At 36.2% G+C, this 27,487-nt stretch overlaps 1 protein-coding gene across 1 annotated transcript in view; it reads right to left on the bottom strand.

Moving 5' to 3' along the window:
• Nucleotides 1–27,487, bottom strand: part of LOC100609532 (protein eyes shut homolog) — a 2,075,858-nt gene that overhangs the window by 554,092 nt on the left and 1,494,279 nt on the right. The window contains exon 32 of the mRNA XM_063813139.1: nucleotides 25,664–25,776. Coding sequence (XP_063669209.1) covers nucleotides 25,664–25,776 — 113 coding nt within the window. The remainder of the gene's footprint in view (nucleotides 1–25,663; nucleotides 25,777–27,487) is intronic.

Genomic DNA, 27,487 nt, shown 5'->3' on the forward strand with positions numbered 1-27,487 from the left:
TATTCTGATGTCTAGGCAGACACACAAACAAGCACTTCTGAAAAGCAACAGCAAGCAATATGAAATAAAAACATGGAATCATCATATAAATTGGCTTATCAATTTATTTTAATTAGCCAGTAGAAGGACAACTTGAGTTGGATTTGTTCAACTATATATCTTGATTCTGGGGATAATAAACTAATAATCATTCTTAGCTGCAAAGATTTTGGGATAGGGTCTAACATAGATATCCATGCAACAATTCTACAATAAGTTCTCTTTTCTTTGTCTGATGCTTCCAAATTAGAGTCAACCTTTTGCGTATTCTTACAGAAGTCCAACACTTGAAGGAAAGTGAAAACAAAGCCCTATCAGGAGTGAAATTAATCCAATCATTTAATTCTCAGAATTGGTATTAGTTCTAATCTAACAAAGCAGCTTAGAATCAACTTAGAATCAATCTCTGGATATGTCAGTGAATGTGTCTTTAGATGACTCCAGCTCCCAGGCTTTAAGTCTTCCAGCTGAGGTTTTTCCTAAACATTCTGGGAGAGAAACAAGCTATTCTTGTGTTCTCTTGGAATTTCTGATCCACAGATTTCTTAAGCATAATTATTGTTTCACACCAGTCCCATTTTAGGGCAATTTTTTGGTAAACCATAATAACTGGAATAGCACCCTAGGTCAAGACACTGCTATCTTATGCCTGAACTACTGAGAGAAAATGTTCTTTCAACTTACTCCACTAGCATTCAATCCTCTGAAAGTCTATTGCTTCTGCATTCAAAAGATACTATGAATCTGATGAATTCTCATTGTTTCATGTTTATGAAAACTATTTCCTGAACTTCAGTTCTGTCTCTTATAGTTTACCAGATGGCAGCCAGAATCACATATATTTAACATATACATTACATCATGTCTTGTCACTGCTCAAAACTCTGTTTCCCAGTCATACTGAAATTGAAATTTAAAATCTTTAATGTGGGCTATAAATTTCCTAGGAAGCTTTCTGATCCAATATTCTACTACATCTTCCATGTCCACTTCAGCTCCAGTGACAGTGTTACAGGAATATACAATCTTCATTTTCACGTGAGTACTTTTATGTTATCTGGTTTCTTTGCCTGAAATATTCCCCCAAATATTGTCCTGGTCAAGTCCTCATATGATTCATATTTTTTTAAAGCACCACCTCTTCAGAGATGCCTTTCTTGTTCTGCCTAACTAACATAGTTAATTAGGCAGGTCAGAATCAATATGCTCTGATTCCTTACTTTGCCTTTCATGTATCCCTTAACTCTAGAAGTTAGACTATATAATTATTAATTTATTAGTTTGTAGCCTGTCTTCTATACTAACATATTAGCTCTGTGATGGCAAAGATTTTAGTTAGTTCACACTGTATTCTCAAAGCTTAGAACATGACTGAACACATATGGGGTACTCTAAAATATTCTAGAATAAATGATTAGATGACTGACTGAATAAATAAATGAATGATAAACGTGCCTAGTGAGAGGTGAACATACGCTTTTCATCTCTAGTCTATTAGAAGTAACTCATAAGCTGAAGGGAAATCCTAGTTCTATCTTATAACAGGGGTATGCTTTTGGATATGCTTCTGTATTAGTCCGTTTTCATGCTGCTGATAAAGACATATCTGAGACTGGGAAGAGAAGGAGGTTTTATTGGATTTACAGTTCCACATGGCTGGGGAGGCCTCAGAATCATGGTGGGAAGTGAAAGGCACTTCTTACATGGTGGCAGCAAGAGAAAATAAGGAAGATGCACAAGCAGAAACCCCTGATAAACCCATCAGATCTCACGAGACTTATTCACTACCACAAGAACAGCATGGGGGGAACCGCCTCCACGATTCAAATTATCTCCCACCGAGTCCCTCCCACAATAGGTGGGAATGATGGGAGTACAATTCAAGATCAGATTTGGTGAGGACACAGAGCCAAACCATATCATTCCACCCCTGGCCCCTCCAAATATCATGTCCTTACATTTCAAAACCAATCATGCCTTCCCAACAGTCCCCCAAAGTGTTAACTCATTTCAACATTAACCCAAAAGTCCACAGTCAAAAGTCTCATCTGAGATAAGGCAATTCCCTTCCACTTATGAGCCTGTAAAATCAAAAGCAAGTAAGTTACTTCCTAGGTTCAATGGGGGTACAGGTACTGGGTAAATACAGCCATTCCAAACAGGATAAATTGGCTAAAACAAATGGGTTACAGGGCCTATGCAAGTCCAAAGTCCAGCAGGACAGTCAAATTTTAAAGCTCCCAAATGATCTCCTTTGACTACAGGTCTCACATCCAGGTCATGCTGATATAAGAGGTGGGTTCATAGTCTTGGGCAGCTCTGCCCTTGTGGCTTTGCAGGGTACAGCCTCCCTCCCAGTTGCTTTCATGGGCTGGTGTTGAATGTCTGTGGCTGTAAGCTGTGGTAGGTGGATCTACCATTCTGGGGTCTAGAGGATGATGGCCCTCTTCCCACAGCTCTACTAGGTTGTGCCCCGGTAGGGACTCTGTGTGGGGGCTCCAACCCCACATTTCCCTTCTTCATTGCCCTAGCAGAGGTTCTCGATGAGAGCCCCACCTCTGCAGCAAACTTCTGCCTGGGCATCCAGGCATTTCCATACATCTTCTGAAATCTAGGCAGAGGTTCCCAAACCCCAATTCTTGACTTTTCTGCACCCGCATGCTCAACACAACCTGGAAGTTGCCAAGACTTGAGGCTTCCACCCTCTGAAACCATGGCCCAAGCTCTGTGTTGGCCTCTTTCAGCCATGGCTGAAGCAGAAGGGATGCAGGGCAACAAGTCCCTAGACTGCACACATCATGGCTACCCTGGGCCCTGCCCACAAAACCATTTTTTCCTATTAGACCTCTGGGCCTGTGATGGGAGAGGCTGCTGCAAAGATCTCTGACATGTCCTGGAGATACCTTCCCCATTGTCTTGGAGATTAACATTCAGCTCCTTGTCACTTATGCAAATATCTGCAGCCAGCTTGAATTTCTCCTCTGAAAATGGGATTTTATTTTCTATCCCATTGTCATGGTGCAAAGTTTCTGAACTTTTATGCTCTGCTTCCCTTTTAAAACTGAATTCCTTTAACAACACCCAAATCACCTCTTGAATGCTTTACCATTTAGAAATTTCTTCCAAATCACCTCTTGAATGCTTTACCACTTAGAAATTTCTTCCAAATCACCTCTTGAATGCTTTACCGCTTAGAAATTTCTTCCACCAGATACCCTAAATCATCTCTCTCAAGTTCAAAGTTCCACAAATCTCTAGGGCAGGGGCAAAATGCCACCAGTCTCTTTGATAAAACATAGCAAGAGTTACCTTTTCTTCAGTTCCCAACAAGTTCCTCATCTCCATCTGAGACCACCTCAGCTTTGGCTTCACTGTCCATATCATTATCAGTATTTTTGTCAAAGCCATTCAAGTGTCTAGGAAGTTTCAAACGTTCCCACATTTTCCTATGTTCTTCTGAGCCCTCCAAAGTTGCTTCCACATTCGGGTATCTTTTCAGCAGCACCCTACTCTACTGGTACCAATTTACTGTATTAGTCCGTTTTCACACTATTAATAAAAACATACCTGATACTGGGAAGAAAAAGAGGTTTAATTGGACTTACAGTTCCACATGGCTGGGGAGGCTTCACAATCATAATGGGAGGTGAAAGCCCATTACATGGTGGTGACAATAGAAAATGAGGAAGATGCAGAAGTGGAAACCCCTGATAAACCTATCAGATCTCATGAGACTTATTCACTACCATGAGAACAGTATGGGGGAAACCGCCCCATGATTCAAATTATCTCCCACTGGGTCCTTTCCACAACACGTGGGAATTATGGGAGTACAATTCAAGATGAGATTTGGGTGGGGACACAGAGCCAAACCATATCAGCTTCTAATCCTTTTCTGTCCAGCTTTCTCATCTGTAAAATGGACAAATAGGATATGCCACATATATTATATTAGCAAGAAATAAAGTATTTAGCATAGTGCTGGAAATATAGTGGGTTTTAAGCATATGTGAGTTTCTTTTCTCAAATTCAGATTCATAGCTCATATACCCAGGAAACCCCGACAGCATCTTACATGTCCTACCTCTACAACTACCCTAAATGAAGACCTGGAGTAGTGAGGGATGACCAAGAAGAAACTTACAGGCTTTGACAAAGAACCTGAGTTTTATCCTGAAGCCAATATAAAGTTGAAGGAGCTTAAACTTTAAATGCTGAGGGATTTTAACACATTCCTCTAACAAATAGGCAGTATGACACAATTAATACAATGGTACCTGGTTTTAATTTCCTATCAATTGTCTGCACTTTAAATCTTTCTTACAGAGTCAATTGAGAGTTAGTTAAATATAAATATAGTATACATCAGAAAGGTAAATCAATAGAGATATTTATGTAGTAATATTTAAATGTGCCAAAGGCAGTGATATCCTTAAAACAAGATCACTTTTAGCTGCCCTGCTTTGCACAGATATTGCAGAATCTTCAAAATAGAAAAAGATATTATATATGAATAGGAGTCATTTGAATTGGAAAATAGAAACTTAAATCATCTTGTCCATCACACTGTCAAGGTAGATTTCCTTTAACATGCTCTATGACTTAAGATATAAAAGTGTAAAAGAAAAAGAAAAGCTTAAAATTTCTGAATATTATCACTTTACTTTTTTAGGGAATAAGCCTTAATATGCATCTAATTTGACATTGTTAATATTTTCATACTTATATGGGCTTGACTTTGATTAAATCAAGCAAACTATCAGTTTGACTTTAGTGAAGTCTTCTTTTATATATGTGTAGCATATACCTTTTGTTTGTTTAATTTTCTGTAGTTTATTTAATAGTAATACATCTGGTACAATAATCTTAACAAAATTGAAATTTTCAGTACCAAATCTAGAAATGTTGGAAGCCTGGTGAGATGTGAATAACTTATATGTAAAAACAAAAACTCCAACCTTTATTTTCCTTTTAAGATAACTGAAATAACAGGTTAGTTCTAAAGCTCAATTGTTCATTAGAAGTTAAAACTGTATACATGAAAAGTAACCTTAAAAAGCCAGATGTTTTTCACTCTTGTTTGCCTTAATTAAGTCACTGCCTTTAGCTACTCTCCAATAACAGCCAAAAAAGAGAGTATGTAATTGTTTTCCAGCATCAGTCACAAAATAATTCACATATGATTCAGAAAACAGCCATTATGTTTATGTTCTATGATTCTGTATTTTCACACATATAAAGATTTTATAAAATATTAAAATGATGCTATTTTTAATGATTGGGATTTTATCTAAAATTTTATAAAAATTTAATATAAAAATGAGTGCAAAATATACATATGGTATACTGAAAAGGATTGAATACTGCATATTCTTGCTAACCAATGCAGTGAATGAAATCAATTCATATCTCAGTAGACTCATGATAATATCTAGCAAGTGGCTATCTAACACACAAATTGCCTTGAAAAGTTCTACCCTTTGCAAATGTCAACAATAGAGCAACATGGAAGAACGGGTTCTTCTCAGATGTAATGAGGCGGTATAACCACCAGCAGTGAGTATAATTCTTCAAAATCCCACCCTCTGTTAGAGTTCATGTTGTGACACCATTTTATTTAAAAGAAGCAATATATCTTCACTGTCCTCCAGATCTTGACAAAATACATCTCATGGTTAACAATAGACCTGAAAGATTATCATATTATCACGGCTTTGCTCGTAGAGAACTTTTGGAGTCTCCATGGCTGATATGAAGTAACCCTATGGAGACAACAACAAAGCCTGAGAAGCTCAGCCTTGAGCCCCAAACACTTAGCAGGAACTCTGATACAAATTTCTGAGTGATTGTATGAATGAGTGAACTAATGTGTTCCTAAGTGAGAGAGATGAATTACAAAACACTACAAGTAAATGAAACCCCTGTGAAGAACATTATTGTCACTGATATATGAAACTCATTTGCAAAAGGGGTTTGGGAACACAGTAAATCACACTTCGAAGAGCCAGTTCTTTCATGCATTTCATGGATTGACAACTGTAAAAGGAAGTAGATGGTGTTGGGTCTTTGTATTTGACCACTGCTCTTTTCACTCTGCACAGTTTCCTTGGTTGTCTTTTTACTCATTTTAATGTTTTTTTCCTGCTACCTTTATATTTAATATTCTCAAACTTCTATTTTTAATTCATGTCATATACTGGGTGACAGACTGTTTAATATAAATCAGCCTGCTGGACATATCTACCTGGATGCTTATTCCCACAAGAGTTCAAATTCTGCATGTCCAAAGTGGAATGTACCACTCATATATATGAATCAAGTTCCTCTTTGCCTCACCATTTTCTAGAGACTCAGACCACTCCTTCCAGTCTTCGCTGCTGCTGAGCAAATTCTTTTTCTTTCTTCGCTTTGAGCAACTGTTACAAGAGGAAGTCATTTATACGGCCTTCAACAAGAGAGTTCAGTGAGACTGAATCATTGGTCCAACTTATTACCAGACAGCATCTGGCCTGATAACACATCCTCATACAGCTCTCTGTCCTCTCTACTTTATTTTCCTTTTCTCTCTTGTGCTCCACATGATTGCATTTTTAAATAAAGTAAGTAGTAGCACAGGAAGAATCCAGGCTGAAACATCATAAAAATTTGCTCCTCTTTTGGTGATATCTGCTGATGTTATCCACTTTTACCCTGAAACTGAAGTAAAAATTCTAGGAGTCATTCTTGCCTCCTTTTCTTCCTCAATCTGCTAGAAACATAGTCGCTAAATCTAGCCATATTTCCTTCTAAAGAGCAGATGCATCATTCCTCTCTATTTTTGCCAACACTGACTTGCTTCAGGCACTCATTTTTTTCTTATTCAAAAAGCCTCCTATCTGGTTTTCCTAATTCCAGTCTCATTTCTTTATTTTTGGCTCCACATCTACGATAAAGTGATTCGGGTGCTTCATCTAAAATGCATATCTTAACATAACCCTGATTCTCAGCAGCTCCAAGCTCTTTAACCCAGCACGCCTTCATTATCTGTTCTGAGCTTATGTTTTCAGGCTTATCAATCATGACTTCCCACCTTAATTTGTGTGTCTCCACGACACCAAACATGGCAATATTAAAAAATCTCTGGCTCCTTATCTAGAGTGCTTTCCTCTTTCCTCTTCTGGTAAACTCCCACTTTAGAACAAAGTTCAGGCATTCCTTCTTTTATAAAGCATGCCCACACTTTACCAGGCTGAGAAAGGTGACTGTCTTTTGGGCAACATAAAATCTTTTATATATCCGCTAGAAAAGTGACCCTTGCTTTTGCTTCGTTTTGTTGTATCCCATATCCCAGCATACTCAATGGATACGATATTCATTCACCAATTTCTCTCTATGGCAGGAGTTCTCATCATATGAGAAGGCTCTACCTCTCCCAAATACTTGAAAGGTATTTCAGATTCTAACGGAGGAAGACCAGGTATAGTGGCATAGTTTCTGATTCTGTTATGCCCGCTTTGTGCTGGGTTTGGGTATTTTTCCTCTCGTAAACCCACTCCCTGAAAATAACTACACAAATATATGCTTTACGAGGAGCAGAGTGGAACTGTTTTGTCTTTATATCTCAGTACCTAGACGATAATCTGACCATCAGTAGTAGTAAAAGGTCAATATATATTTACTGTGAATAAATGAATGAATGAATGAATACTACAGGAATAAACCTCAGGCAAACTGAGGTCATTTCTTGCTGGGGCTGAATAGTATGGCACTCTTAGAAATTTGAATTTTGATTTATATAGTGCCTTAGCGCACAGAATTCTTTGAGGTGTAACAAGTACATATACCCGGTAAGTAGGCAGTCTAATTGGCAATGTCTGTAGAAAAGGTGAGAAGGCTGGATAATAATAATCAACAATTATCTGATAGACTTAAAGGCACTATCTACTGTACCAAGCAGTGTCTGTTGTAGCTGAATGCCTTTGGGAATTAAAGGCCAAGGAAGTTGTCTCTCTGACAGGATGAGCTCAGCATAGATGACTTTGCACTACGCAGCCATATAGCACTAAATGACTTCTGCTCTGTTTATTGGTATCTATCCATCAATCACAGGCATTGTTATGGCAACCAAGGAAGTATTTTTATCATTTGTAACTCCCTCTTTTATTATAATTATCTGTGTATGTGTTCTCCCCCCAGTATACTGTGAGTTCCTTAATGACAGAGACTTTATCTTCACAGCATAGCAGGAGTTAAAACATTATAAAGTAGAAGAAAAAACAGGTCAGAATGGAACAGTAGTGAGACGGAAGCTGGAGGAATACGATGGAACCAGATCAGTAAGTGTGTTCAAGGCTAAACAGAAATATCCTGACACCTTAGGTAGGTTAAAATTTTAGCAGCCTACATTAGTTTGTATAATCTTCACTGATGTAACAAATATATCACCAAATTTTAGTAGCCTAACTTAATTATTCATTTTAGCTCACTTAGCAGTCTAATGCTGGTGGTTATATTCAATGGGACTGAGAGAACAGAAGGATCTTAGGAAACCTCCATCCTTTGATGCCATTCTTGGTGGGGGGCTTAGAGTCCTCTTCTTCCAGAACGAAGGTGAGGGGAGAAAGAATAGATGACAAAGTCCAAAGAATCATGTATCATATGTTCGAGTCGTAAGTGGCAATAATTTATTTCTCTTCATATTTCATTGGTGAGAACTAGGTCTATGTTCTACATTCTTACACAAGATATTGACAAACTTTTCCCATAAAGAGCCAAATAGTAAATATTTTAGGCTTTGTGGGTCATGCATTTCTGTTACAACTACTCAACTGTGGTTGTAACCTGAAAGCAACCATAGATAATATGTAAATGACTCGATGTGGCTATGTTCCAGTAGAACTTTATTTTTAGATGCTGAAATTTAAATTTCATATAATTTTCAAGTGTCAAAAATATTACTCATTTTATTTTTCTAACCATTTAAAATTTTTAAAAAATCTTTATTCTCAGGCTTTGTAAAGACAAGTGGTAGATTGAATTTAACTTGTGGCTGCAGTTTGGTGATCTCTGAGGCAAGGCGACTAGAAAAGGTTGCCACTGTCTGAACTGCTGCCTTTAGTGAAAGCTCCACATTACTTTGGTGGACAGCTAGATGTATGTCCTTTAGGCTTCTCCTCTGGCCACTAAATATCCATGCGCTTTCCCTTCCTCTCATACAGAATGTATCCAGCCCCTTCTCAAAAGATATAGCAGGCATCTCATCCATCCAATCACTGCATCTAGCTCAGTGTCAGTGATTTCTGTGTGATGTCCAGTTCTCTTCATCTGGCTGTGGCTCTTTTAGGTCTGCAGAACCACAAACTAAAACACTATTCTTCGACTATCCTTGATATAAACAGGTGGAGCAGGGGCAGGATAACTGCACAAAATGCCCATACAGAAATGGAGGAACATGATTGCATAGCAATAATGAAAAATGGCTAATTAAATACTATAGTATAATGCAGAGGGGCAAAGCATTATAATAGATAATATAGTATAATGATGATATTATAATGCTAGTATATTGCTGTGCACCTCTGCATTATACTATAAAGTTTTTAAATTAGATTTATTCTCTTAGGGAGTAACTTTCTCATCCATTGCACCTGGCCTCCAGTCATATCTGAAGAGTTTTGGAGCAGTATATACTCCTTGGGGAATCCACAGCTTTCACATACTGTAAAAATTTACACTTTAGTATAAATTTAAAGGGCCTAAGTGTCATTTTATAGTTAACAGGCTTTTTTTGACTTAGGTTTTTGGTTTTTTTTTTTTTGAAATTATACTTAAAATTTAGGAAGCACTGATTTATTTGCATCTAGTCTGATACATGTTAATAACAGCACATATTGTTCTTTCTTTGGCATAATTCTAAAGCTGGCTCTATTTCTTTATTTTTCTTTCCCTATCATAACTTTATCTCTCAACTTAATGACAGATGCCTGAGGTGATCTGAACAATATGCTTGGAGGAAATGGAGCAACCTTTGATTTGATATTTGGTGCAGTTCGTTCTTCTACTTCACTAACATATCTTAATGAGCCTGTGTTACTTCTAGCATTATAACTTCTTCATTTTTTTCTTGCGGGAGGCTCTAGAAATAGCTTTCTTAACTTCAGAAGCTTCAATCATAACCTGTGTCCTTGAAGTCTTCCTCATCCTCAATGGCAGCAAATGCATTTTATAAACATAAGACAGAAATCACACACTTTAGTTGGCATTCCATTGGTGAGGACTAGCTGTAGCCCCACCTAGATAGATGCAAGAGGGATAGAGGAGACTGAGCAAATTATCAATGGCTGGCAACTACTTCTAGGGGAAGTAGTTTATATTATGGAGGGGGTATATAAGCTCTTCTGTTGCAAAGCTAGTAGAGAACTTAACTTTTATTCTGAAGGCCATAATAAGCATTTGAAAGACTGCCATCTGTAAATACCAAAAGCAGATATTGAAAATATAGATGCCTGAGGGGACTAGAGGATATGACTCTTATCAGTGTCACCACAGTTTTAAATATATGCAATAGTTTTAACAGAGCTGTCATTAATCATGAACATTATCATGAATGCTATTATTCCAAAATGAACAATCTTTTTATTGTTTATAGTAATAAAATATGTAACCTCAAATAGTAACATCTGAAAATGATTCATTTCAAATTATATCATATAGGATTATATTTGTATAAGTAAAACAACTATATTCATTTTATTGCAAAACTGAAAATAGTTTCATTTTCCTGAATGTTTCATTTCCCAAGTATTAAAATAGATTTTAAAACATAAATATTGATAGCTTTCAATTGTCAAGAAAAGCAGACAATGCACAAAAATTTGAAAAAGACAGGAATAGAACATTGGAAACTTTTACAGTGCAGGGAAGTGAAACTATATTTCAGTTAAAAACTTATGCAAAATTAAAAAGTCAAATTGGAATAGAAATAAATCCAACATATAACAAAAGTCTATGAATTTTGTATTTGTACTCTGCTCTTAAGTGTCTTTGTCTCTATTTTCTTTTATTTATTTTAGTGTATTATTCTAATTTATTTTTTACTGGAATAAAAATAAAGTAGATACTTTAAAAAATGAAGGTAGGACATTTGGATTTCTTACGAAAAGTGTTATTCTTCTTAGAAGATTATTCTTGTAAATTTATTGGGAATATTGTCAAATATATATGAAGATGGCTGATTATAACAGTTAACAAAATTGAAATAATTCTTGTGTCCAGACATTGTGCTAAGTGCATGGCTTATACACAATATCATTTATTCCTTATGTCAATCATATTATTACCAATATTATTGTCTCTACTTTATTGGTAAGGAAACTGAAGTACAGAGAGGTTAAGTAATTTTCCTAAGGTTGTGTCAGTAGTAAGCAACACAGCTGAACTTTGAAACTTGGTGTGTCTGACTTTTAAATCCTCTCCACAGAAATACAACAGTTTAACTCAAACCCACTTCCACAAAACCAGCAGTTAAGCTCTCTAGTTCCCATCTGTGTAACACGGCAGAGGCACTCTTTCTGGAGTTGCAGCATATTAACCATGTGTTGTAATTAAATCTCTGTAACAAGGAGAAACACCTTAAATTACTTTTGGGAATAGCCTTTAGATTCTGAAATACATTTGATAGCAAAAATATTAGTCCTGGGGCATGGTCCAAAAGTTAAAAAAATAATATTATGAAAGTTAATTGTTCTTCATATGATAAAAGAAAATAAATTGAGTTGCTAGAGAGCAAGGAGTTAAGGGTTTCTGGAATAATGAGTTCAGAACAGATTATAGGGAGGGCACAGAAGTTAGAATAAGGTTGGGACTGAATCCAAGAGCAGATCTTTAAGATTTGAGGTAAGAGTAGTCAAGGTATTTCTAAGATGGAGGATAGCTAATATATATTTGTCTTTACATCTTTGTTTTTTTGTGCTGTTTTCTGAAATATCTGACCTCTTCTTCGTGACCCCTCCCCAACCAAATTTTGTGTTAGTTGCTTTTTGGAAAAATTCAGGAAAAGGGACTACGTTGACTTTTAGGTTGAGGAGAAACAAATGACAAACAACAAGTACAATAACAATAACTAGAAATGATAACATATATGCTATGTATTGGGCCCCATTCTGAGGATTTAAAAAAATACATCAAATCATGCAATACTCTGTGGTCAGTATTATTGTTATCATCACCATTTATAGATGAGGAAACTATGAATTCACATAGGAAATAAGTAATACAACCACTATTCAATGTATGGTTCCAGTGTTGTTGTTCTTCTTTACAGTTCTATATGATCATTTCTAAGCTTTAGAATCAGACTGTTAATGATATCACTATGTCACTTTACTTTAAAAATGTAAGCAGAGACTATAACAAAAACTATGCATTTAATCTTAAATTCCCTTGTGAAATGGGAAGGACAGAATGTGCACATGGAATAAAGGCTCGATTCATTTTGGGAAATTATGATTTCACAAAACTGGTCACTTTATTGCTATTATTTAGAGAGTAGACAAATACATGTATGTGTACAAACATTTAAAATGAATGTTTGCTTAAAAGTAGGGTTTCTAGATAGTTACCACAAATGTATAAAAACATGTTGTATGCTTTATAACTTACTCCCTTTTGAAAAGCAAATCATGTCCAATTTAGTGATATTAATGATATTTTGAGATGATATGTGGGGGTGGATAAAAGTGGAAAATGATCTTTGGTGCTTTCTATCTTTGGTTTCTGTATCATTTCCTTCTATTAAAATACTTCTGCCTATTATCACAACACATTCCTTCAGGAATAGTAATTATTTAAAAGAGGATGGCAGGGTAACATAACATTTAGTCCTGAGTCATTATCCTTATATGGAAAAATTTGAGAATGTGTAATAAAGGGCAAGATGTGTTTGGATATAAGGTAGCTTTAAAGGTGTATGTAAATGCTACGTTTCTTGTAGTTACTTTTTTTTAACAAAGTATTTTTTTAAATTATCCATATTGATGCATAGAGATGCATTTTATTCTTTTCTCTGACTTATAAGTATTACTATTCCATTTTATTTATTACATTTTTAAACATCCATTTCTCTGCTTTGCAATGTTCCTACTATTTCTAATAAGGCTATTCAGAGAGTCATTAGATTACATGTGAGTGCTTCTGTAGGGAAGAAACTAGAGGTAGAATAACTGATTTAGCTGTTCTTAATATCGTACGTGTCTACTCTGCCTGAATGAGAAATCAATCTTTCATATTTTAGGCATAAGACATAAACAACTATGTGATAATAAAATTTTTGTGCCTGAGGTATATGCTACCTAATTATTAAGAACACAGGTGAAACAAATGTAGGTGACTATAAAATAGAGATAGAAAATGCTATAAGAGTTAATCCAAAGGTGAAATTATTTGTCATATACACAGATATAATTAGTATCAACTTTACTGTTGGAAAAAGCCTTGGTAAAATGATTCAAGCAAACATAAAACCAAATAACAATCCCCATCACCAAATAAAAACCAAAATACCAAATTGGTGAATCAGTTTCTCTGTCAATGCTATGTTAAGAACTATTGCTAGATTTTCTTATATCAGCATAAAGCTGACTGCAAAGAAGAGGTGAGGAAATAGATCATGCTATTCTAAAAATTTAAATATTTTGGTAAATTTAAAAAATGTGTCACTGAGCATCAGGCAAGATATTTATAATTTGTGGTGATAGTCACCTTACTTCCTTCATGTGAGTAGGACTTTTAGCTTCTCAATAACAGAACCTCAGTGATATAATTAATATAAAATGGTAAGGTAAGACTACATTCCCTGTAATAAAATCCTGCATCACATGTCGTCTTCCAAGGACCATCTGTCCAGATGAGCCTTGCTGTAATAATCAAGTAAACGGAGCCACCAGACAAATTAGTGGAGAGCTTCAATTCTCATAGTGTCATCTGGGGGTTATTTAAATGTTATTTGACTTTTTCACTGTGGTTATAGTTGCACTGATAGTCAAAGATAATAGTGGATAAAACTACTGATGGCTTAGTATGATACAAATAGTGGCACCACCTGTACTAGATAAGAGTATTATCACTTTAATTTAAAAAATTAAGATTGTACTTGAAACAGTGGTAACACTAACTTTATTCAAATATAAGTTATGAATTACACACCTTTTTAATAATGTGTATGATGAAAAGGGGGGTATGCATAATGTATTTCTGCTGTATGCTGGAGTAAGATGATTGCCTCAAGGAGAAGCATGAGTCATTTTTGATGTGTAAGACCAACTAGCTGCTAATTTTTGTGGAACACAGTTTTACATGAAAGAATAACTAATATTCAGCTATGGTTATGCATTCTTGGGTTATTGGGTAGACATTTTCTCAAAAAGAAAATGGGTCTGGCCGGGCACGGTGGCTCACGCCTGTAATCCCAGCACTTTAGGAGGCCGAAGCGGGGGGATCACGAGGTCAGGAGATCAAGACCATCCTGGCTAACATGGTGAAACCCCGTCTCTACTAAAAATATTTAAAAAATTAGCCGGTTTTTTAGTTAATGGGTGCAGCACACCAACATGCACATGTATACATATGTAACAAACCTGCACATTGTGCACATGTACCCTAAAACTTAAAGTATAATAATAATAATATAATAATAATAATAAAAAGAAAAAAATTAGCGGGGCGCAGTGGCGGGCGTCTGTAGTCCCAGCTACTCAGGAGGCTGAGGCAGGAGAATGGCGTGAACCGAGAAGGCGGAGCTTGCAGTGAGCTGAGATCGCGCCACTGCACTCCAGCCTGGCTGACTGAGCCAAACTCCGTCTCCAAAAAAAAAAAAAAAAAGAAAATGGGTCTGCCACTCCAAAGAAAACAGCTAACAGCATTTGTTGCCAATGTTACAATTCGAACTTTCAAGCATATTTCAGAATTTTGGGTAAGTCATCCACCATGGTCAGAATGACAGCTATACAATACTTAAAAACTTTTCTGATGAGACTGGAGGGGATATTAACAAATATTATTTTTAAATATTTTATAAAGATATATGTTGACATTTTGGTAGAGCTGAATAACTCAAGAGACCAATATTTTGGCAGCAAAAAATTGTGCATGAGTAAAAGATCCATTCAAAATGCAGATAGAGCAATGAATGTTAATTTAATTGAGTATAAAATGCCTATTGATTGGGTTTTACATTCCACTTTTTAACTCACCTTTAACAATTTATTAGTTATCAAGTTTTGGCATAATATCAAAGAGGGGTACTCTAAATTATTTGAAAAGTCTATTAAAACTCTTCTATCTTTTCAAAATATGTATGTGTTGGGAGGCCAGAATTTCTCCAACTACTTCAGCAAAATAATTACAGGACAGATTGAATGCAGAAGCACATATGAGAATCCAGCTGTATTTATTAAAGCAGGTATTAAATATGTTTGCTGATACATATAACAGCGCCATTCTTATCATTACTTTTATTTGTTTTGGAAAAGTAAAACTGTTTTTCATAAAACATTCTGTGCTATATTATTCATGTTAACTTATGAGTTTATCATTTTATAAGAATTAATAAAGGAAATAAGGCAGAGTAGAGAGCACTAGTAAACCTATCTCCCCACCTAGACAACAATTGTACTGGCAGAATATATATATATATATATATATATATTTTTTTTTTTTTGAGATGGAATCTCACTCTGTCGTCCAGGCTGGAGTGCAATGGTGTGATCTTGGCCCACTGCACCCTCTGCCTCTTGGGTTCAAGCAATTCTCCTGCCTCAGCCTCCCGAGTAGCTGGGACTACAGGTGTGTGCAACCACTCCAGGCTAACTTTTGTATTTTTAGTAGAGACGGGGTTTCACCACATTGGCCAGACTGGTATTGAACTCCTGACCTCGTGATCCAACTGCCTGGGCCTCCCAAAGTGCTGGGATTACAGGCATGAGCCACCACGCCTGGCCTAGAATATTTTTGAAATAGTGAAGTCTATTGAAGGTTTACAACCTTCCAGGTGAAGGCTTCTAAATTAAATTGTGATTAATTTTGGTCAGTTTCAGCTCTTAAAACAGTAGCATGCACACACGTCCCACTTCTTAGTCATGTGGCAGGCAGTTGTGTGCATGTTTCTGGTGTAGTCTGCACACAGCTTGTGACGGCCATGGTGGACAGAAAGGATCCTCTTCTTCACATATTAGACATCTGTGCTTTGATCACTGATTACTGCTTCTGATAATAGAGCTGATGATCAGTGAACTAGATGGTGGTCATTGTCGCACTTCCCCCCCATTGTTGTTACTCCCACCACCTTGAACTATTTTTCTCCTCATTGTTTGTCTCTTTTCACACTTTTGGAAGCTAGCCATTAAAGATTGGAACATTCAAAAATAACTGCATATATGAGGAAAATTTAAAAATGGCCATCCATGTCCAGGAAAGGGTTTATAAAAGAAGACTTGAGAAGTCTTTAAGAAACTCCATGTAAAACAACAACCTCAGAGCTACATGGATACATATTAAAACCAGACTTTTGAAAACTAAAGACGAAGTGAAAATCTTAAAAGCAGCAAAAGAAAATGACTTTTCACATACAAGGATCCCAATAAAATTATAGATTTCTCATCAGTAATTTTACAGGCTAGAAGGCAAAAGTTTAAAATATTCAAAACACTGAAAGAAAACAACTCTGTAAACCAATAATTCTATATTTGACAAAACAGTCCTTTCAGAAGTTAGATAGAGCTGGGTGTGATGGCTCACACCTGTAATTCCAGCACTCTGGGAGGCCGAGGCAGGTGTATCACCTGAGGTCAGGTGCTTGAGACTAGCCTGGCCAACATTGTGAAACACCATCTCTACTAAAAATACAAAAATTAGCCAAGTGTGGTTGTGTGTGCCTGTAATCCCAGCTACTCAGGAGGCTGAGGCAGTGGAATCACTTGAACCCAGGAGGCAGAGGTTGCAGTGAGCCAAGATAGTGCCACTGCACTCCAGCCTTGGCAACAGAGCAAGATTCTGTCTCAAAAAAAAAAAAAAATAGGTAGAAATTAAGACATTCCCAGATAAACAAAAGCTAAGAAAGATTGTTAACACTGGACCTTCCTTGCTAGAAATGCTCAAGGGGAATCCTGCAGTGTGAAATGAAAGACCATAGACAGTAACTGTATGTTGAATGAAGAAATAAGAGTAAATTAATAGGCAATTATTAAAGTTAAATGGCTTATAATGCACTTTTTGTTTTATAATAATTTCTAATAATTGTTTTCTAAATAATTAAACAGGTTAATACATTAAAATTATTCTAATAGTGTTATAACTTTGGTTTATAACTTTATATTTTGTTTTCTAAATAATTTAAAAGACTAATGCATTTCAAAAATTACTAGTTGGGGGGGCACACAAGGTATAAAGATGTTATGTATAAAGATGTAATTTTGTGCCATCAACAATCAAAAGGAGTGGGAACAGAGCTGTTAAAGGAGTAGAGTTTTTCTTGTTATAAACTCAACTTAGAGCGTTAATGACTTTAGGCTGTTAATCGCATGGTAACTACAAAGAAAATAGCTATATACAAAATAAAATTAGAAAAAATTTTAAATACTTCACTATAAAAGATAAACTAAACACAAAAGGATGGTAATGTAAAAAATGAGAGACAAAAACTATAAAGAATAAGGAACACATCACAAAATAGCAGAAGTAAATAGCTTCTTAGCAATTATTTTAATTATAAATGATTGTACTCTTGAATCAAAAAACAGAAACCTGCAGAATGGATAAAAACACTTTTTTCAACTATATCCTCTCTAACAAAGATTTACTTTAGATCTAAAACCACAAATATTAAATAGATTAAAACTGAAAGGATGGAAAAAAATAAATATTATATGCAAATAGTAACCAAAAGAGATTAGGGGTTGCTAGCTTAATATCAGACAAAATAGACTTTAAATTAAAAAATGTTAAAACCAAAGAAGGACATTATATGTTAATAAAAGACTCAATACAGCAAGAAGATATAACAACATATATAAATGTAGGAGTTCAGTCAGGGTGGTGGGAAAAATTGTAAAATAGACACAAACCTTCTTGGAAGGCCGGAAGGTTTTGCAAAAGCCTAAGGATAGGGTTATGGGTGAAGGCAGCCTAATCCTCTTACCCTGAGTTAATAGCTTAAAGTAGGTACAAAGGAATGTAAGGGAGTTTATCTACATAGCTTGTTTACTCATGTGGTCCTAAGACCAACCTTTGATCATTCGCAGAACTGATCTCTCTGGGAGAGGGCGACCAGATTAATTACCCAAAGGCGTGTTAACTCAAAGCCTTTGTCATTAAATCTGTGCTGAATAAATGCCTGCAGAGCCAGCTAGTCAGAGTGTGCATGCGGCTGCTACAACTCTGTGATTGGCACAGCCCCCTGGCCTACTCTTTCACTGAATATCAGTGTCTGAGTACATTATTCATCCATTGTGCAGCCTAGGTCTGTGGGTCAGACCCCAGCAGGTGGTGACTCATGTGAGGAATGCTGCAACGGACTGGTGATTGTGATGGAACCCTTGAAAACGAAGGTGAAAAGGACTGTGCAGTCAGTAAGTCATTGGTGCCTGCTTGGGATTTCCAAGTTCACAGGGATTGTTCAGGCTAGGATTTCATCATGGGACAACAGTTATCAGCTCAACAGAAACAGTACATAAAATTATTGAAACAGCTGCTTAAAGCTAGTGAAGCCTCAGTTTTGCAGGCTCAATTAAGGGACTTAATGCAAACTGTTGTATTCCATAACCAATGGTTTTCAGAAGAAGGTATGCTAAACATAGAGCTCTGGGAACAAGTGTGGAGAAATCTTAACATCATCAGCAGTGGGTCCCAGTATCATCTCTAACACTATGGGCTTTGGTGAGGTTGGCTCTGGTCCCATTATACACAGAAGAGCCTAAAAAGGAGAAGGAGGAAGAACTGTTACCTACCTTACCACCTCCTTGTCCCTCAGACACGCTATCACCGGGCCAAAATAACAAAGAGGAAATGGAGGTTTGCCTGAGCCCCCTCCTCTAATAAATTGGGAAAAAGACAAGGGATACCCTAGTTATGGGACCCTATCTTAGGCAAGTGGCATTAGAAGGGGAGTTCTTAGCCTGCCTGGTAATGCAAGATCAACAAGGCAATCAGGTATATAAACCCATTTATTTTAATGCTTATAAAAAAATAAGAAAAGGCATTAGAGGCTGGAGCCACGTGGCCAAGTTTGTGATGGGTGGAAGAAAAAGCTCGGTGGTGGGGAAGCTCATGACACCCCAGGCCGACAGGGGCCGCGGCAGGGGGCAGAAGCAACACAGACAAAAAGCAGCACCTAGGCAAGTGCAACAGTGCTGCCGTCTAGCTCTGTGGGCAGCCCATGGCAAAATTTCATGTGTTTCTTGTATACAAGCGACATCCCAGAGTATAATTCTCTGCTAAGATATAAGTAAAATTGAAGAATTTAAAAGACCTCTTTCTGATAATGGCCACTGTTGTTATTTCTCCCTTACTCCTAAAACGACTCCAAATCCCATTTAAGTAAAACAGTAACTGCTGGAGGGGAGAAATTAAAAAGAGCCCATGAATTAGTTGAGGAGCAATTAAAAGCCAGCCATATGGAACAATCAAACAGCCCCTGGAATTCGCCCATTTTTGTCATTCCAAAAAAGTCTGGTAAATGAAGGTTTTGCATGACCTACGTGCTATTAATGCTAATTTGCAACCTATAGGGCCCCTTCAACAGGGCCTTCCCTCCACCGCAGTGATTCCTCAAGATTGGCCTACAATCTTTATTGACTGCTTCTATACCATTCCATTAGCAGAACAGGACAGAGAAAGATTTGCGTTTACAATACTGGCTATCAATAATGAAAAGCCAGGTTGCTGATTTCATTAAAAAGGGTGTCCTCAAGGGATGCTAAACAGTCCTACCATGTGTCAGTATCATGTAAATCAAGCTTTGCTCTCTAGTAGAAAAGAATTTTCTGATTGCAAGGTTATTCATTTTATGGATGATGTTTTACTAGCAGCCTCAACAGAGCCAGTACTTTCAAAGTTAGATACCTCTGTCATAAAGAATACACAGTTAAGAGATTTAATGATTGCACCTGAAAAATTACAGATGTCTCCTCCTTGGAAATATCTTGGGTACATACTAACTTCCTGGTCAGTAAGACCTCAAAAGCTTAAATTAAATACGAAAAACTTACGTACCTTAAATGATTATCAGAATTTACTAGGCGATATTAACTGGCTTCGGCCCACCTTGGGCCTACCTACTGATAGGTTGCAAAATCTGTTTTCTATCTTAAAGGGCAATTGAGCCCTGGATTCTCCCAGGTATTTAACTCCTGTGGCAAAAAGGAAAATCAAGGAAACAGAACAGACCATTTCTCACAGGCAACGAGATTGCATAGACCCAGTCTATTCAATTCAATTGTTTATTTTTCCCACTAAACACTACCCTACAGGGTTAATAGGACAGATGGCCCCAGTACTATGCTTTCTAGAATGGGTTTTTTGCTCACATACCGGAACTAAAACACTCTTTCCCTATAATCAGTAAAGTCATATATTCAGGCTTCAGACAATGCAATCGGTTGCTAGGTTATGATCCTGATACCATCAGGATTCCTTTAAGTAAAAAGCAATTTGAAGCAGTATTGCCATTATCTATAGATCTGCAAATAGCCCTCTCTGATTACGCAGGCCATATAGACCTTGCCCTTCCTGCTGATAAACCCCTTCAGTTCTTATCTGGTACTTCTGTGATGTTACCTACAAAAATAGTTCACTCCCCCATACCTAATGCTTTAACACTGTTTACTGACGGTTCTGGTAAACATGGGAAAGTGGCCATTTGGTGGAGACCACATAATTTCCTCCATTGTTCTGGGTTTACTAGCACTCAAAAAGCTGAGGTTGGGGCCTTAATATTGGCTTTGGAGACTTTTTCCGCTCAGCCCATCAATATTGTTAGTGACTCCGCTTACTCTGTTTATTTACTGCAGAACCTTGAGACAGCGCTAATTAAGTCCACTGTAAAGCACACCCTGTGTGCACTTTTTCTCTGACTTCACCAATTGCTAAATCAACGTACACATCCTATTTTTATTACACACATTCGAGCCCACAGCTCACTGCCCGGTTTATTGGCTTATGGCAATGATCAACCAGACCTTCAGGTTGTGACGTCACTGCTTGACCAAGCCACCCAATCACATCAATTCTTCCACCAAAACTGGAGAAACTTATCTAAACCATTTCAACTTACCCAGAGACTAGCTAAACAAAGTATCCTGCAATGCCCAGATTGCCAGCTCACAGGCACATCCCCTCTTTCAACAGGTGTTAACCCTAGAGGGTTCTAGTCCTCTAATCAGTTATGGCAAACAGATGTTACACACATCCCTAAATTTGGAAACTTAGATATGTACATGGATCAATTGATACCAACACTTATCTAATTAGTGCACATGCTCTTCCTGGAGAGTCCACCCGATATGTCATTAAACATCTCCTTTCAACTTTTGCATTTATGGGGCAGCCCACAAAAATTGAAACTGATAATGGTCCAGCTTATGCCAGCTCACAATTTCAACAATTTTGTCACACGTGGAATATCCAACATTCCATAAGCATCTCAAATAACCCCCAAGGACAGGCCATAGAACGTGCCCACTCCATCCTTAAAAATATGCTCAAAAAAGGGGGAGTATGAGTAAGGACCCTGCAACACTAGTAGCACAAGCCTTATTTACCCTTAATTTTTAAAATTTAGATAAATTTCAATCAGCTATGGAAAAGCACTTTGCTAAAACCTCTCAAGACATAAAACCTGCAGTTTTATGGAAAGATGTAAACAATAATGAATGGTGTGGTACAAATGAATTGCTAACATGAGAAAGAGGATATGCTTGTTTTCACACCCCCTCAGGTCCTCTTTGAATTCCAGCACGATGCATCAAACCATACCATGGCATGGCTAGGACCCAACCCAGTACCAGAAATGAAGAAAAGGATCCTACAGGACCCGCATCCCCATGCTGAAAAAGACAACTCAAGAGGCTGAACAAATCCTGCTCCAGACACACACATCATTCACTCCAGATAATGTGTTACTTGCTATGCTTTATTAACCTTTTTAAAATTCTCTCACTCTGCCTGCATGTGGTACCTGCTACACTTAAGCACCGACTTCCGGCTTCTAACATTGCAACTGCTTGGCCAAGAGAGATTATCATACCCCCAGTGGGGTTCCTTAGTAACAGCACACATGGAACTAAAGTGCCAAGTAACACTACAGGTCACTCCTTGATTGGAAAAGAATGTTGCTAATAATACTCATGTTTGTCTTATGTTATTTACTAATTCTAGGATTCAAAGCTGGAATACGAGCAGTGACCAGCATGCCTGACAGGCCTGTTGCTACACACATCTGTACTCTTCAATCAACAAAGCCTGATGCAAAATAACAGAAAAGGGGGAGATACAAGAGTTCAGTCAGGGTGGTGGGAAAAATTGTAAAATAAACACAAACCTTATTAGAAGGTCAGTAGGTTTTGTAAAAGCCTCAGGATAGGGTTACGGCTGAAGTCAGCCTAATCCTCTTACCTTGAGTTAATAGCTTAAAGTACATACAAAGGAATGCAAGGGAGTTTATCTAAATAGCTTGTTTACCCATGTGGTCCTAAGACCAACTTTTGATCATCGTGGGTGAATGATTGCTCTCTACTCAGGGGTTTGGCAATGTGGCAATGTTAATTACCCTCTAGTGGTGTTTACTGGAGACCTTTGTCATTTAATCTGCACTAAATAAACGTGAACTTCACCAGCTTTTGAGGCCGATGCTGCAGACTCTGACAGCAGAGCCCCTTAGCCACACTGACAGGCAAAATATCTGTGTCCCTGTACGTCTTTCATCTGTCACTGGGTCAGCTTCTGTGGGACAGACCTGGCATATAAACATTTAGACAGCTGATTACAGATTATCAAAATATATGAAGCAAAAAAGACAGAATTTAAGGGAGAAATAGACAATTGTACAATAATAGTGGAGAATTAAATAGCCACTCTCAATAATTAATAGAGCAACGATGTAAAAGATAAGTAAGGAAATAGAGGACTTAACACAATAAACCAACTAGATCTAACAGACATACACAGAGTATACTACACAACAACAACAGCATACACATTCTTAAAAGCATGTGGAACATTTTCCAGGATAGACTATATGTTAGGCCACAAATTAAATCTCAATAGATGGAAGGACATATGTCATATAAATTATCTTTTCTGATCACAATGGTTAAAGTTGAAAATCAATAACAGAAGTAAAACCAGAAAATTTATAAATTTGTGGAAACTAAACAACATTCTTTTTAACAACCAAAGGATCAAGAAATAAATTATAATGGAAAGTAGAAAATAGAGACAAATAAAAATGAAAATACAACACACACCAAAATGTACGAGATGCAGTGAAAGCAGTGGTAAGGGGGAAATTCATAGCCATTAATGCTTGTGTTAAAAAATAAGAAAGATCTCAAATTCAACAAGTTAACTAAAACTTAAGAAGCTAAAAAAGAAGAAAGAACAATCTAAACCCAAAGTAGAGATGACATTGATGATAACAAAGTTGGTTGTTTGAAAAACTCAACAAAACTGACAAATCTTTAGTTAGATGGATTAAGGAAAATAAAAAGAAGACTCAATTAACTGAACTTAGTTGATGATATTGTAAATAAAATTGATTTTGTAATTACTTTTTCAGATTGCTCATGCTTAGTGGGTAGAAATGCAGTTTACTTTTGGTTGACTTAACCAAAGCAGTGAATGTCTTCTACAATGGAAACAACTAAACATTGCTGAAAGAAATAAAGACATAAATAAATGAAATCACATCTCATGTTTATGAATTGGAAAAAAGTGATATACAGATTTGGTGCAATCCCCAGCAAAATCCCAGTGATTTTTTTTTTTTTTGCAGAAATAAAAAAATAATCCACTTAAAAGTTCTGTAGAATCTCAATGTACTCTGAACATACAAAACAATCTTGAAAAATAACAAGACTGGTGGTCTCACATTTACTGTTTCAAAACTTAATTACAATGCTACCTTTGTAATTAAAACCTTTTTGTATTGGCATAAAGACCAACATATTGACTAATGGAGTAGAATGAGAAGCCCAGAAATAAACCCTTATGTATATGATTTTTGACAAGGGTGCCACATACATTCAATGGGGGAAGAATGGTCTGGTCTTGTGAACATATGGTGTTGGAGAAACTGGATATCCACATACAACAGAATGACCCAAATAGTTGGACCCTTACCTAACACCATATACAATAATTAACTAAAAATGGATTAAAAAGCTGAAACTTTAAAGCTTTTAGTAGAAAACATAGGGAAAAAGGCTCACAACATAGAATTTGGCAGTTATTTCTTGGATATGGATATGACACCAAATGCACAGGCAATAAAAGAAAAAACAGACATTAGACTTCATGAAAACTAAAAAGAAATTGTGCATCAAAAGATATTAACAGAGTAAAAAGACAACTCAGAATGGAAGAAAAGACTTGCAAATCATATATCTGATAAGGGATTAATATTCAGAATATATAGAGAACTCCTAAGACTAAACAACAAAGAAACAATCCAATTCAAAAATGGACAAAAAATCAAATAGAAATGTCTCAAGAGAAGATATACAAATATCCAATATATACATGAAAAGATGCTCAATAACATTAATAATTAGGGAAATGCAAATCAAAACTGTGAGGCTCAAGTCATCCCACAGGGCTTCTAAAGGAAAAGAGGGTCCAAAAATCCAGATGGCTAGAGCTTCTCTGGGCTTGCATGAGGAGCGACCTCACATTGATTAAGATGTGAGCTTTTATGCTGTCCTGTGATCAAATAACCCACCTCACCATGCTATCTTACTTCTGCGTTTCCAATTTACCATAATACTCCCAAAATAACCCCTTTTATAAGGGGTCATTTTAATTGTCTGAGTTCCCTCTTAATAACAGGGAAGAAACAAAATTTTAGCCACTTCTTACCAATGCATGAATGACTAATATTGTCTCAAATGTGTTATCTCTTTAGTTCACCCAATTCAAAGCCATGTTTGGAGATTTCTGTATCCAGAAGCAGAGTCTGAAAGAAATACGTCTCCCATAATGGAAACTGAAGAACAAGGACAACTTTTTGAGAGTGATAATTTGGAAAAAGAATGTATTTTAGCACTCCACACAATATAACACAGGCATGCTTGTCAGCATGCTTCATTTTTAAACTAACTCTGATAGAGGATGTTTTCTGATTGTGACTCATTATTTGTTGGATGGTATATTTTATATAGCACAAAAAAGATACCCTTTATAAGTAATGGTCCATCTTAATTGGGATATAACTTAAAAATTCAATAAACTGTAAAAGAGTGAAGTAGAATGTAGGAATGTGAAGCAAAAACAAAGAAACGAAATATAGTGCAGCCTTCATTAGATTATTTCAATTGGAAATGATATCTTTTGGTGTGGTTATTTGAACAAGTTATTAGAAAAATCACTACTGCTATTTTACCTGCAATTGTTAATGTGATAGTTTTTCACTGCCTTGGATGGAATGAAAGATCTCCAGTTATTTATTTCTATAACTTCTATGCAGCCAGTAAAATTCTTGACTGGTACAGGCATCTGAGAGAGAGAGAGAGAGAGAGAGAGAGAGAGAGAGAGAGAGAGAGAGAGAGAAGTAGAGAGAATTTAAATGATTTTCTTGAATATATTATTCTTGCTTCAAACTGGTCAGGGTGTGCAACTGGATTTGGAGGCTGATTTGATTTATTCAACTTATTTATAGTACAGTAATTCAAATATTTTCATAAGTATCAATCCAAAAAGTAATCGGATTTTTCCATATCTTGGCTATTATGAATAATGCTGCAATGAACATGGGCAAAGTTAAAAGAACTTATGTTTGTGTACACACAAACACAATGCTATTCAACCTTATAAAAGAAGGAAATCCTGCCATTTGTTACAACCTGGATGAAACTGAAAGATATTATGCTAAGTGAAATAAGTTAGACACAAACATATGTGATTATCTCACTTATAGGTAGACTCTAACAAAATGAACTCAAATACACAGAAATAGAGACCAAATCTGTGGTTATAAAGCCAAGCAAGGTCTGAGGCTGTGGGTGGGGAAAAAATGTGCAGATTTAGGTCAAGAGATACAAAGCATCAGATATTTAGAATAAACAAATCTACAGACCTAATGTATAACATGAGGATTATAGTTAAAAATATTGCATTGTATTTGGGACTTTTGGTGAATGAATAGATTTTAGCTGCTCTTGCTACACACAGATGAAAAATGGGTAACTATATGTGATAATAGATGTTAATTTGCTTCACTATAGTTACTATTTTACTACCCATATGTATCTCATAACATCATGTATCTCATAACATCATGTGGCCCATACCTTAAATATATACAATAAAATTTATTTTAAAAATTAGTAGGAAAGAATGTCACCTTATTCATCAAAAGTTACTCATGCCTATATATTAAGATATATAGGTACTGTATAGATTACATAGTCACCAATACTTAAAGAAAAAATTACATAATTACAGTAAATTATCAATGAAAAATAGAAGAAAAGCTAATACACTCATCCTTCCCATCAAGGCACTACATTTTTCCATCTTTGGCCTGTTTCTTGCAGTTTTTTCTCTCAGACATCAGTTACCTTGCCTTATCTGCAGATATCAAAACATTAAGAAGAATTGCTCTTCTAGGGACCAAAGCTAACAAAGTAATCTATAAAGATTTGTGATATATTTTACATGTCTTTTGTGTTCTGCAGCCTGTCCTCCTTAGGAATAAGTTGGGGAAAAATGATAACAAAAAGATACTAAGGGTCCAAGAACAAGAAGAGAAGTACATTGAAGAACATTCAATTTGGTGAACAAAAATAACCTAATCATTATGAGCATACAATATTATACTAGTAATTACATGTGTATCTAAATGTATATTTATGAGAAAAAGAGAAAGTAAAAGTGAATACAGCTCAGAATTTAATAGTTAGAAATGAGCATTCATTCAGATTCTGCCCTCTGATAAGCTCTTAATATTACTAAAAATTTCAAGCTTAGGTGAACCAAATTATGACCAGAGAAACCATTAAACTTACACACTGAAAAATATATTAGTTATCTTAATTTTTGAATTAAAATTATACACTATTTGCATCTCAAGACTTTGTATCTTATTGAATATATTATAAATAATAGAATAAGGCCTTTGTCTTGTTTAGAAATTTCAGGATTAATATATTTCACTTTTTAAATCATAGTTTAGAACCTTTGAAAGTTTGCTATAGGCTCAAATTTA

Source organism: Pan troglodytes, chromosome 5 (genome assembly GCF_028858775.2).
Source record: "Pan troglodytes isolate AG18354 chromosome 5, NHGRI_mPanTro3-v2.0_pri, whole genome shotgun sequence".
Taxonomy (NCBI): Eukaryota; Metazoa; Chordata; class Mammalia; order Primates; family Hominidae; genus Pan; species Pan troglodytes.